The sequence below is a fragment of the Panulirus ornatus genome, chromosome 6 (genome assembly GCF_036320965.1).
Source record: "Panulirus ornatus isolate Po-2019 chromosome 6, ASM3632096v1, whole genome shotgun sequence".
Taxonomy (NCBI): domain Eukaryota; kingdom Metazoa; phylum Arthropoda; class Malacostraca; order Decapoda; family Palinuridae; genus Panulirus; species Panulirus ornatus.
The window spans coordinates 17,976,355-17,989,922 of NC_092229.1; the positions used below are offsets into that span (position 1 = coordinate 17,976,355).

General features: G+C 38.6%; 1 protein-coding gene across 17 annotated transcripts in view; it reads right to left on the bottom strand.

The window, feature by feature from the left end:
• The window catches only part of PMCA (plasma membrane calcium-transporting ATPase 3), a 1,595,457-nt gene that overhangs the window by 444,652 nt on the left and 1,137,237 nt on the right, over positions 1–13,568 (bottom strand). For all 17 annotated transcript variants that reach the window (XM_071662674.1, XM_071662681.1, XM_071662678.1 and 14 more), the window contains 2 exons: positions 3,505–3,780; positions 3,074–3,279 (listed from right to left, as the gene is read on the bottom strand). In XM_071662674.1, the coding sequence (XP_071518775.1) occupies positions 3,074–3,279; positions 3,505–3,780 (482 nt within the window). The remainder of the gene's footprint in view (positions 1–3,073; positions 3,280–3,504; positions 3,781–13,568) is intronic.

Genomic DNA, 13,568 nt, shown 5'->3' on the forward strand with positions numbered 1-13,568 from the left:
GCACTTTGGAGACAAGAAAGAACATATGTTACTACTACAAACTATTCAGAAGCCCTTTAACTAAAGTAAATAAAGAAAAGGACCTTGGAGTTGTCATTAGCAACAATCTGAAGTATATTAAACAGTATCATGCAGCAAGTATTAAAGGCAACCAAATGTTAGGTTTTATAGCCAGGAACATAGATTACAAGAAACCAGAAACAATTCTAACACTTGAAAATTCTCTAATAAGACCACACCTTAAATATGCAGTCTAGTTTAGGTCCCCAAACTATAAAAAAGACAAGGAAAAATTACAGAAAGTACACAGATGTGTGACAAAAATGATCCAACCCCTTAGAAATCTGGCATATGGAGAGGCTAAAATGAGTGCATCTCTTCTCCCTTAAAAAGATGTGGACTTTGTGGAGACTTAAACCAAGTGTTCAAAATTATGAACAAGTTCGACAAAGTAAATCAAGACCATCTTTTCAAAATACAAGAAAATATGGTTTCCAAGACAAATGGAATAAAACTTAAAGCTAATGATGTAGTACCGATGTGGGAAAAAGCTTCTTTTCCAATAGGTGCTGAGCACTGGGATAAATTACCTTCAGATGTAGTGAATGCCAAGACTATAAATACCTTCAAAAGTTGTTTAGACAAATATTTTATAAATTCATGTATACTCTAAAAAAAAATGCCAGAAATAAACTGTATAAATAACAGTGGTAACAGGGACACCAGAAGGCTAATGTGCAGCAGTAGGGAGTTGGTGATAGCTCAACATACTGCTAAATGGAATTACATTTCCTTGTCAAGTTGAACTCCTTTTTTTTACAAGGTAACAGAATCATGAGCCAATCAGGCCTTCGGTTGTCTGTCCTTTTCATGTAAACTCATGTAAACCTTTTGAGCCAACACCTTTAATTGCCTATCCCTTTTAATCCTCGGCATAAATGATAGATGCATGGGATGTTTTCTAGCCTTTAGTGCCTCATCCTTGACACAGTTTCCCAGAGGCAGCAGGGCTCTCATATTGACCAAATAACTAAAATTTCAATACATCTTAAATGTCCATTCTAAAACTTTTGCTCTGATGGAGTTGGGCAATGCTTCCCTTTCAGTTCTTCCCCAAGGGTTTACTAATGAGGTCATCATGAGAAGGGACTGAATTCACACTTCCTAAACGTTGAACTCTACTTCAGTAGCAGCACCTTCTCACCTCACTGGTTACAATACTGCTATTGTGCTTATGCACCAACAATTGAATTTCATTCACTCTATGGTATTGGCATGAGGCAGCTAAGACCTCTTCATACAACAATTATACAAAACTTCTTCAGCTACCCTTCAGCCATGGCACTGGGAGGATATTACAGTAGCCTGCTAAACGAAGTTGACATCAAGGGGTATACACTCCATAGCACTGAGGAATCTACCTATCAAGATAACGTATTTGATGGTATAATCATCTTGATTATCCCTAGGGATAGGGAAGAAAGAATACTTCCCACATATTCCCTGTGTGTCAAAGAAGGTGATTAGGAGTGGCGGGGTCTGGAACCCCTCCACTCCAATTTTTACTATTCCAAAAGAAGGAACAGAGAAGGGGCCAAGTGAGGATTTTCCCTCTAAGGCACAGACCTCTGTTCTTGATGCTACCCCTCTCATGTGGAACATAGTGAATAAGTATGAAAGAAAAAAATCCTCTTGATGACAAGAAAAACTATGTGCACCACAACACCAAAATGAGGTGGTGACAGCTGAAACATGCTGTTACCAGGCTGTGTAGCACTTAGCGATATCTCAGAAGTATGCTCTTACAAGATTTCATTCTTCCAGGGGCAACTTATGACTTATTTCACTTGTTTCTCTTGTTTTTATTCTTATATGATGTGTTTTCCGTATCATATGCAAGATACTGTTTTCCCTTTACTTGAAAAACATAATTTTTCAGAAGCATATGGATCAGCCTGCTTAAGGGGTTACTGTGCTAAACTGCTAACAGGTATATGATGAAACAGCATGGAGCAGCTGAGAATGCCTGTAAAAGTTTTAACCTCTAAAATGGCAATAAAGAGAACTAAACATTATGAAAACCTTGCATGGACTATACTTTAAAGAAAGAAAACATCACAAGAGTTTATAAACCGAGGAGTGAAAATTACCAATATTGAACAATCTACTCCCAAAGTAGGATAATAACCATTAAATACACTGTGAACAACAGCACTACTGCAGAATATCTTTCCAAGTATCATTAAGTGGCCTATAATATGGAATTCTTATGCTATATTTCCTGGCTGTTAAGGTGGCTGAAGGCATCTCATGAAATCAATCACCATTCAAGATGAACATGAGTACACAGTAAAGGCTTACTGATTGGTAGCTTAAGGACCCAAGCAAACTTGCACTATACTAAATGGACATCATCTTGCCACCCTCCCCAGATGCTTGCTAATAATTGACTGTGAAAATGACTGTTGCTTTCTATGTATGATGCTGCACAAATAGAATCTGGTGTTAGACCACTAAAAAATGAACTGTAATCTTGGACACATGGATATATGCATAATGATGTACAGATAATGGAATGTATAATTTTAAAACATGAAAAAATATGTAGATTCACCAACATTTTACATAAATTCAATTAAAATGTAAATTTTTCCAAGTTTCTCCTTTCATGAAGACAAAAGTTCCAGCTCCAGTTAGTAAAAACTTGACAAAATAGTTGAAGTAAATAATCAAAAACTGTTCATGAGTTATAAATTTCCATATTCACCAACTTTCAATGTGAAAAGACTGAGATCAATAAATATCATCATCAAATGTGAAAATGATGAGTGAATATCAATATCTATTTAAGTCTTTTCATAAAAATACTAAAACTACAAGGCACCGCAGTATAAATATAACAACTTGTAGCATATTAAATATTACTTATATGTTCATATAGCACATTCAAACCTTTGGGAAAACAAAGGTAAGATATTTGTCATTGGAAACTTATAAATTCAAGAAGCTGGCTAAGATTTTCAAGGGAAACAATGGAAATAATTTGAAAAAATCTGTCATTGGAAAAACTTACTTTTTCATGACAATTTCTGAGGCACCTTTTGTGAAGATACGGTAACCTCCATCTCGAGGTATCACTGTTGACATGGATTTTCTTGCTGAATTGAAGGTATACACACGGTGGAAGCTTTCTTCTGATACCTCATCACGGATGGCCTGATAACTCTTACCAAGATCCAAAACAAATCCTAATAAGGAGCACTCTGTTTTGTTACCAACCTGTTAAATCAGAAGTACAATACTGAGCCTCCTAAATAAATATTAATACCATTATGTAATTTTCAACACTACAGAAGGCAATGTTCAATACGTCATCATTATTTCTGTCAAAGACTAAGGTCATATTCACAAATCTCAGGCTACTTAAAAGTAAAACACTTCCAAAATTCTACTCTCGTGGAAATTGCTTCCATTATAAAACATTTATTCAACTCAGCTGCAAACCTGTTTAGGAAGATCTCCAGGGTTATCTCCTGGTAAAACACGGGAAGTATAAGCAGAATTTATACTAATTGCATGAATCAGCAGTTCTGCAACGTGATGTGGTAGTGATTCATATTTCGGAGTTGTCTTATGGTCTTCACTGCAAATATAGGACTGAACAACAGTCATACGATTGGTTGTAAGGGTACCAGTTTTGTCAGAGCAAATCGCTGTAGCATTACCCATAGTTTCACAGGCATCCAGGTGACGCACCAAGTTGTTGTCTTTCATCATTTTCTATGGAACAAGATTACATTAAAACATCAATAAAATGAGCTGAGTAAATGGACATTACATATCTCTCTACTTTTTGAAAAAGTAGCCTTAATACTAACACAATGCTACACAGAATTATGTTCACATCTTCCTCATGAGTATGCCCATTACTCTATCCTCTAATTTACCTCCTAATGTTCTTCCTTAACAGCAAATACTAATGCAAATATTTTCACATCTATAACAAACATCTTCCATTATCCGTTCTTTCAAACTGCAATATTTTCATGCTTATTATGAGTGGTATATTCATCACACAAATTTTGTACTCTTTTCATAAAACTACCAGATGACATTGATATTTGTAGAGTGCAGTTCATTCAAATTACATAAAACCTTTAGTTGGTCTATCTGATGTTTACCTGGAGACAGTTGAAGGGCTCCTCATAAAAGATAAACTGGTGATTTAGAGTAACTCATGTTATCTTTCCAAGATATAACTTAACTGGTAAAAAAAAAAATGCTTGTACTATGTGCATTTTTCCTTCTCTTCTAGCAACAGGAAAAGATACAAACAAGGGCAGCAATAAATGAGGTTATGTGCCCAGATGAGCGCCCTGTAAACATTACTGTACATGAATTGGAACACATATGCTCTTTATCTGACTGGGCCAATAAAGTTGTGTCCAGATGAGTGCCCTATAAACATCACTGTACATGAAATGGAACACTTATGCTCTATATCTGGTTGTGCCAATAAACTTAATATATATTCATGGATAATCCCAGAATATATGAAAAGTTACACATCAGTGGAAAAAATTTCAGACTAATGTACGTATGTATGAACTAAGAATAAACAAATGGTTATGCGATATAGACAAAAACTAAGTTTAAGCATGTTTGGAGTGGAATAATGAATTTCAACTGAACACCAATCATAAAAGAAAAGTTGGGCAGACAGGGCCCAATACATCTAGATTACTGGGGCATGGATCAAGGACTGGACCCTGTTTGGGAATACCAGGGAAGCCTTGATATATCTCACTAAGATAGCATTTCATGTAAGGATGATTAAGAAAGAGGCCACGGCATTTACTGGAAGGAGCCAAATAAATATTTCACTTTAATTTGTGTTTTTCACAAGAATTGTAGTGATTCTCAAACAATGGGAGAGATAAAGCACCTACCTAAGAGAATCCAAGATGTGACTTTACCAAAAGATAGGGCTGGTGGGTAGTACTCCATGTCTTTACCACCAGATCAATAATGTTTCTCTCTGCAGCCATACTCATTCATTTCTATCTGTTCTCGGTTCATCTTTTAATTCAAGCACACACCATTTCCTTTTGTTATTCTTTCAACGGCATATGAAAAAGCTTTAAAATTTCACTGAGAAAGCAATGAAGGGCAGCTTTCAGAATAAGACTGGGAGATGAACTAAGAAAAATTCAAAATAGTTCCAAGAAAACAATGCATAATGAGAGAATAACTGGGAGCATCAGTTTAGAGATTAACAGGTAAAGATGAGGAGAAGTGCAGATGGAGTGAGTATTCTGAGGGATTGTTAAATGTATTAGAAGACAGGGTGGTAGATGTGGGGTATTTAGGTCAGGGAGGGTAAGCACAATGAGTCTCTCGGCAAGTGGTATGGATAAAAGAGAAAAGATAGTAGAAGCTTTGAATAAGGAGTGTGGCAAGGCAGTAGGAGTGGATGGAATTACAGGTGAATTTATCAAGAAAGGATGTGACTGCATTGCTGATTGGTCAGTTGGGAATTTCACTGTATGTAGTGCTCATGGTGAGGTGCTTGAGGACTGGAAGGATGCCTGTATAAAAGCAAGGTGGACAAAGGCGAGAGTTCAAATCATTGTTGAACTTACCTGATAAGTTGTATGGGTGTGATAATTGAGAGGGTGGTGGCATGAATAGAAGAGCAGCACACTGGGAGGAAATGGTGTGGCTTCTGGAGTGGCAGACAATGTGTAAATCAGGTGTTTGCTATGAAGAATGTGCATGAGAAATACTTACAAAAACAGAAGGATTTCTATGTGGAATATACAGATCTAGCAAAAGTGTATGATAAGGTTGATGGAGATGTTTTGTGGAAGATATTATGAATATATGGTCTGGGAGAAAGTTACATGATAGGGAGGCACATGTGCAAGTAAAAAGAGAGGAGGATGAGTGGCTTCATGTCAAGATGGGTCTGTGGCAGGGATGTGTAAAGTCACCAGTGTTTAATATGTATATGCATGCGGTGGTTTAGGAGGTGAATGGTGAATGCCAATGTCCTATAAAATATGGGATGGTCTGCAGTCTGGTGGTGGTGGTCAGGGCCATGGAGGTAAGACAGCTGCTGTATGCTGATGACAATGCTGGAGGCAGATTTGGGGGAAAAACTACATAAGCTGGTTTCTGAGATGAGTAGTATGCTTGAAAAGTGAAAGCACAGACTTAATGTGAACAAAAATAATATAATCAAATTTAGAAAGGAAGAGAGACAAAGTTGGGGTGTGAGTTTGATTGAAGAGAATCTGGAGAAATAGTGCTTTAGATAGCTAGGAGTGAAAACAGAAGCAAATGGAATCATGGGAAATGAAGTAACCCAGGCTATGTTCCTGGGTGTGTTGAGGAAAGAGAAGTTACTGTTTGTGAGGATAAAGATGGGTATATTTGATAGTATAGTAGGCCCAGCAGTGTTGTATGGATGTAAGGCATATGCCGTAGTTGAAAAGGTGCTAAAGGATGAATGTGTTGGAAATGAAATGGTTGAGGACAATATGTGGAGTGAGGAAGGTTGATTAAAGAAGAAATGATAGAATAAGAGAGTTGTGGAAGTAAGATCATGTATGAAAAAGCTGAATAGTATTTGTTGATATGGTTTAGACATATGGAGAGGATGAAAGAAATGCGGATTAACAAGGTTTACATGTTGGATGTGGAGGGAATGAGAATGAGGTGAATGGGAAAACAAAAGAGGAGTTGGAAGATTGAAGTGAAAGATGCTATGAGTGTTCTAGGCCAGAAAAAGCAGGAGGGTGTGAGGTGTTTATAGGACAAAGCAAAATAGAGCAATGAGGCATACTGGAGATGATTTGATGTCAATGGGTTAAACCAGGGCATATGAAGTGGTTGCTGGAAACCATGGAAAGGTCTGCAGGGCATGGCTGTAGATACAGGGGCTCTAGGTTTGGTGGATGATGCATGACAACAAGAGGTGAACAAATGAAGCTGTACTTCATCTGTATCTAGCATTACATCACTATACAGGAAAAAAAAATTCTTAACTAACGCACTTTTATTCAAACCTCTTGGTGTCATACTATAGACAATGGGTGAAATTGGAAGTCATGTCAGCACTATCATCAAATGTTCCTTAGACCATCTGTACCTTCTCCAATGACTGAAATCACTAAGCATTCAACCAGTTGAACTCATTAATGTATATACCATCTTCATTCTACCTAACCTCACCTATGCCTCCCCAGCCTGGTCCTTCTTAATAATGGGTACACAAAGGAACAGCTACAACAGGTGCAGAATAGGGCATGCAGAATCATCTAAGCCCTTCTTACACTACCTGACAAGAGGCCCTCATCTTACAGAAGCTGTCCACCCTCTCCAACAAACACCATCAGCTCAAATTGCAGTTTGGCAATAAATTGTTGACACAACCTCGTCACAAGCACCGCCAGCCCTGTCACACCCCTTCATCAAAGACCTTCAAGCATAACCACAAATGACTTGCTCCAATCAGAGCTCATACAGACAGATATAGGAACAGTGCTATATTTACCATTGTGAACATCATAAACAATCCATGAAAAAGTGCATAGCTATGCAAGTGAAAAGCTGTTTTCTGTCACTAAGGCTATAAGGTATGTCAACGACTGTATTACTATATAACTATTCATTACTTAATGTTTAACAAAGTGCATAATGAATAAACCATACTAAGCACTCTGTAAACATCCTTGTATATCTGCCACCCTGTTTATCTATAATGTATCTCACCCATGTGCTTCTCCAATGTGAAAATATCCAGCTCACCTTGATCTTGAGCTCTTCTATGATTAGTTAACAAGGAACTATCATAGCCTCCCAATTCCACAATATCTGTAATGCCTCAACTGTGTATTTTCATCTAAAAAGTTACCTAACTTCAACACAGCAGATTGGAAATTTAGCTGTTATTGCAAGTGTTAATGAAACACTTCATCTTTTGGGTTTATCCAGAAAATTATCCAGGTGCTATATCAGTTTTCCTGTGAATTTTGCTCATAGACACAAAATCTACTTGTAATGAGTCTTATGTTAGCTTTAAAAACTTAGGAATTGATTCACAATATATTAGAAGAGAAACCACAGAGGGACTGGTAACAAGAAGCAAGACCTGGGATAAATTAAAAGATGAGAAAAAATATCTTTTGAAGCCAATAACTCACTCCATATCAAGACAAAAGTCAGGTGCAAAAACACTAACTACACCAATGTGTCTTCAACAACCTATGGCAAGTAGTATTAGAAAAAAAATGGTAAAATGTATGTGGCAACCAAAAAAATTTCAATAAGCTCATTCAATCACTGTCAAACAATGTAAATCTGATCAACCAATCACAACACATGGAATAGGGCAACTAACAATTCCCTAGCACCTTGATGTCAGACCTCACATCACAACTAAAATGCAGGTTCAATCCACATACAAGATGCTTAAACTAAAAAAGCACATGGAGCTGCTCCTGAGGTGGGAAGTGCAGCAACTTCCTGTCTGTCCCAAATTCACTTCTAGGTATACTGAGAAGTTTTTGTATGCTATAACTCACTGCTTATTACAGGACCTAAGCATGCATAAAGTTCATCAAAATGTTCTGAGAAAACAGTTTTGTTTACTTTGGAAAGGCAATGCAAAACCCATCATGTATCTGGAGCAAAGTAAGGGTTGCGGACTACTATGTAAGTACTCTGCATACTGTACATGGCATCAGGCGATGAAAACATGAGGGATAACAAAATGGAAAATTTTACATGGATCAGGTCCTTTCACAAGATTCTATGCAAAAGAGTCTACAGGATGATGCTATGTAAAAGACGTTTAAACATACACCTTCATTAGGTCATGCAACAAGAGGCCCAATAAGGAAGTGCAAGCAAAGGAAACACTGTACAATGGAGTTAGAGAAATATGAGTATTTAGCAGGGTGTGTAATTGTTTTAAGAACCAATATGTCATATATATGCTAATCTTAAGAAGAAATTCTGAAAATATAAGGATCAACCAAGTTAAAGGTGTTGGATAATAAAGCAATGAAGAGGCAAATAGTTACAGATAAGAATGTTCTAATCACAGAGTTCCGTACCAGCAATAAAATTATCATACTCTTGTAAAGGTAAAAAATTATATAGAAGGTGAGGGTAACATATGAATTCCAATTGCAGAGTTTTCCTTAAATGATATGGTTGTGGTTTACAAGACTGGTTGTGTGGTTCATAGTATCAAGGTTCAAAGTTTACCTCAGAGAATCTGGTAACCCTGCACAATTTGGTAACCTGCAGGATTAGTGCTGGGAATCCCAGTTTTGCAATGTTCTCCACAAAAGGTGCATCTTCCTTCTATAGGCAGCTGTCACCTCTTTCCACATGAGAAGCAGGTGTTTCTGGCTGCAAGGACTGTTATGGGAATAATTGATGCTGCAAGGACTGTCACCGGAATAAATGAGTGTAAAAGGATAGAGGTTGTGGATAATTTCAGGAGAACATTAGACACATCAGGTTTGAACAGAAAAGTCTGTGAAGCCTGGTTGTGGATAGAAAGCTGTGGTTTCAGTGCATTACACTTGACAGCTACAGAATGGATGAGAGCATATGTATCCTTTCTATGTTTGTTCCTGGTGCAATCTGGCATATGTAAGATTTGGCAATCAAGTATAAAAAAAAAAAAGTTTACATGAGACAAGGCTGAGAGATAATAAGATCTTTAAATGAAATGAAGCGAAGGGTGTGAAATTCAGTCAGGAGGATGATGCAGGTGGTTAAGCAGAAGAAAGTGTGGCAAGGTTAACATGATTGCACACCATGATATGAAGGCCACATCAATTTCCAGTATTGTTCAATTTGCGTCTGGCTTAGCTACTGCATCACTCAAAAGGAAAAAGACCAGCATTCTAAAATCATCAATATTCCTCAGAGCCTGCTCTCTCATGGTAATCTAAATTTGTTGAAATATATGGAAACCCTACACAGTGCACATTTTAAGTGCATTAGGTACCTCCAAGCAGCCACACAGGAATGTGTGCTAGTCCTTTAAGAATATTTTCTCATCCCTCTACAAACTCCAACCTTCCACTGTGCAGTAATAATTGCCTGTAAAACTCTTTGTAAAGTTCTTTTAAGTGTTTATATAGTGAATCGGGAACCATTGCAACACAAACCTCGCCAGGTGGTAGAGTTTCCCGCAGTGTATCGAGACAGACTTCCCCAGAACTTTTTTTTTTTTAAAGGGGAAGTAAATGTTTATAGTTGTGTTACTGGAGTGATAGTTTTCATACATGGTGTTTTGACAAGAAAATAGTGAAATTGGAGAAAAATGTAGCTTAGACATTGAAGCTTATTGATACAGTGGTTAAATTGATGAGAACTGCTATTGACGTTTGTGTAAATAAATTATACATTTCCCTTTTTCCATAGCCAGAGGTTGAACCATTATGTGACATTCATTTTTTCATTCATTTCAAGCTAGAAGTTTCAGTTTTCTAAACTGTTTCTTACATTTTTCATATGTATATATATGTGTGTGTGTGTGTGTGTATATGTGCGTGTGTGTGTGTGTGTATGTGTATGTGTGTGTGTGTGTATATGTATATATATATATGTATATTATCCCTGGGGATAGGGGTGAAAGAATACTTCCCACGTATTCCCCGCATGTCGTAGAAAGCGACTAGAGGGGACGGGAGCGGGGGGGCCAGAAATCCTCCCCTCCTTGTATTAACTTTCTAGAATGGGAAACAGAAGAAGGAGTCACGCTCATCCTCCTCGAAGGCTCAGAGTGGGGTGCCTAAATGTGTGTGGATGTAACCAAGATGTGAAAAAAGGAGAGATAGGTAGTATGTTTGAGGAAAGGAACCTGGATGTTTTGGCTCTGAGTGAAACGAAGCTCAAGGGTAAAGGGGAAGAGTGGTTTGGGAATGTCTGGGGAGTAAAGTCAGGGGTTAGTGAGAGGACAAGAGCAAGGGAAGGAGTAGCAATACTCCTGAAACAGGAGTTGTGGGAGTATGTGATAGAATGTAAGAAAGTAAATTCTCGATTAATATGGGTAAAACTGAAAGTTGATGGAGAGAGGTGGGTGATTATTGGTGCATATGCACCTGGGCATGAGAAGAAAGATCATGAGAGGCAAGTGTTTTGGGAGCAGCTGAATGAGTGTGTTAGTGGTTTTGATGCACGAGACTGGGTTATAGTGATGGGTGATTTGAATGCAAAGGTGAGTAATGTGGCAGTTGAGGGAATAATTGGTATACATGGGGTGTTCAGTGTTCTAAATGGAAATGGTGAAGAGCTTGTAGATTTATGTGCTGAAAAAGGACTGATGATTGGGAATACCTGGTTTAAAAAGCGAGATATACATAAGTATACTTATGTAAGTAGGAGAGATGGCCAGAGAGCGTTATTGGATTACGTGTTAATTGACAGGCGTGCGAAAGAGAGACTTTTGGATGTTAATGTGCTGAGAGGTGCAACTGGAGGGATGTCTGATCATTATCTTGTGGAGGCTAAGGTGAAGATCTGTATGGGTTTTCAGAAAAGAAGAGTGAATGTTGGGGTGAAGAGGGTGGTGAGAGTAAGTGAGCTTGGGAAGGAGACCTGTGTGAGGAAGTACCAGGAGAGACTGAGTACAGAATGGAAAAAGGTGAGATCAATGGAAGTAAGGGGAGTGGGGGAGGAATGGGATGTATTTAGGGAATCAGTGATGGATTGCACAAAAGATGCTTGTGGCATGAAAAGAGTGGGAGGTGGGTTGATTAGAAAGGGTAGTGAGTGGTGGGATGAAGAAGTAAGAGTATTGGTGAAAGAGAAGAGAGAGGCATTTGGACGATTTTTGCAGGGAAAAAATGCAATTGAGTGGGAGATGTATAAAAGAAAGAGACAGGAGGTCAAGAGAAAGGTGCAAGAGGTAAAAAAAAGGGGAAATGAGAGTTGGGGTGAGAGAGTATCATTGAATTTTAGGGAGAATAAAAAGATGTTCTGGAAGGAGGTAAATAAAGTGCGTAAGACAAGGGAGCAAATGGGAACTTCAGTGAAGGACGCAAATGGGGAGGTGATAACAAGTAGTGGTGATGTGAGAAGGAGATGGAGTGAGTATTTTGAAGGTTTGTTGAATGTGTTTGATGATAGAGTGGCAGATATAGGGTGTTTTGGTCGAGGTGGTGTGCAAAGTGAGAGGGTTAGGGAAAATGATTTGGTAAACAGAGAAGAGGTAGTGAAAGCTTTGCGGAAGATGAAAGCCGGCAAGGCAGCAGGTTTGGATGGTATTGCAGTGGAATTTATTAAAAAAGGGGGTGACTGTATTGTTGACTGGTTGGTAAGGTTATTTAATGTATGTATGACTCATGGTGAGGTGCCTGAGGATTGGCGGAATGCGTGCATAGTGCCATTGTACAAAGGCAAAGGGGATAAGAGTGAGTGCTCAAATTACAGAGGTATAAGTTTGTTGAGTATTCCTGGTAAATTATATGGGAGGGTATTGATTGAGAGGGTGAAGGCACGTACAGAGCATCAGATTGGGGAAGAGCAGTGTGGTTTCAGAAGTGGTAGAGGATGTGTGGATAAGGTGTTTGCGTTGAAGAATGTATGTGAGAAATACTTAGAAAAGCAAATGGATTTGTATGTAGCATTTATGGATCTGGAGAAGGCATATGATAGAGTTGACAGAGATGCTCTTTGGAAGGTATTAAGAATATATGGTGTGGGAGGCAAGTTGTTAGAAGCAGTGAAAAGTTTTTATCGAGGATGTAAGGCATGTGTACGTGTAGGAAGAGAGGAAAGTGATTGGTTCTCAGTGAATGTAGGTTTGCGGCAGGGGTGTGTGATGTCTCCATGGTTGTTTAATTTGTTTATGGATGGGGTTGTTAGGGAGGTAAATGCAAGAGTTTTGGAAAGAGGGGTAAGTATGAAGTCTGTTGGGGATGAGAGAGCTTGGGAAGTGAGTCAGTTGTTGTTCGCTGATGATACAGCGCTGGTGGCTGATTCATGTGAGAAACTGCAGAAGCTGGTGACTGAGTTTGGTAAAGTGTGTGGAAGAAGAAAGTTAAGAGTAAATGTGAATAAGAGCAAGGTTATTAGGTACAGTAGGGTTGAGGGTCAAGTCAATTGGGAGGTGAGTTTGAATGGAGAAAAACTGGAGGAAGTGAAGTGTTTTAGATATCTGGGAGTGGATCTGGCAGCGGATGGAACCATGGAAGCGGAAGTGGATCATAGGGTGGGGGAGGGGGCGAAAATTCTGGGGGCCTTGAAGAATGTGTGGAAGTCGAGAACATTATCTCGGAAAGCAAAAATGGGTATGTTTGAAGGAATAGTGGTTCCAACAATGTTGTATGGTTGCGAGGCGTGGGCTATGGATAGAGTTGTGCGCAGGAGGATGGATGTGCTGGAAATGAGATGTTTGAGGACAATGTGTGGTGTGAGGTGGTTTGATCAAGTGAGTAACGTAAGGGTAAGAGAGATGTGTGGAAATAAAAAGAGCGTGGTTGAGAGAGCAGAAGAGGGTGTTTTGAAGTGGTTTGGGCACATGGAGAGAATGAGTGAGG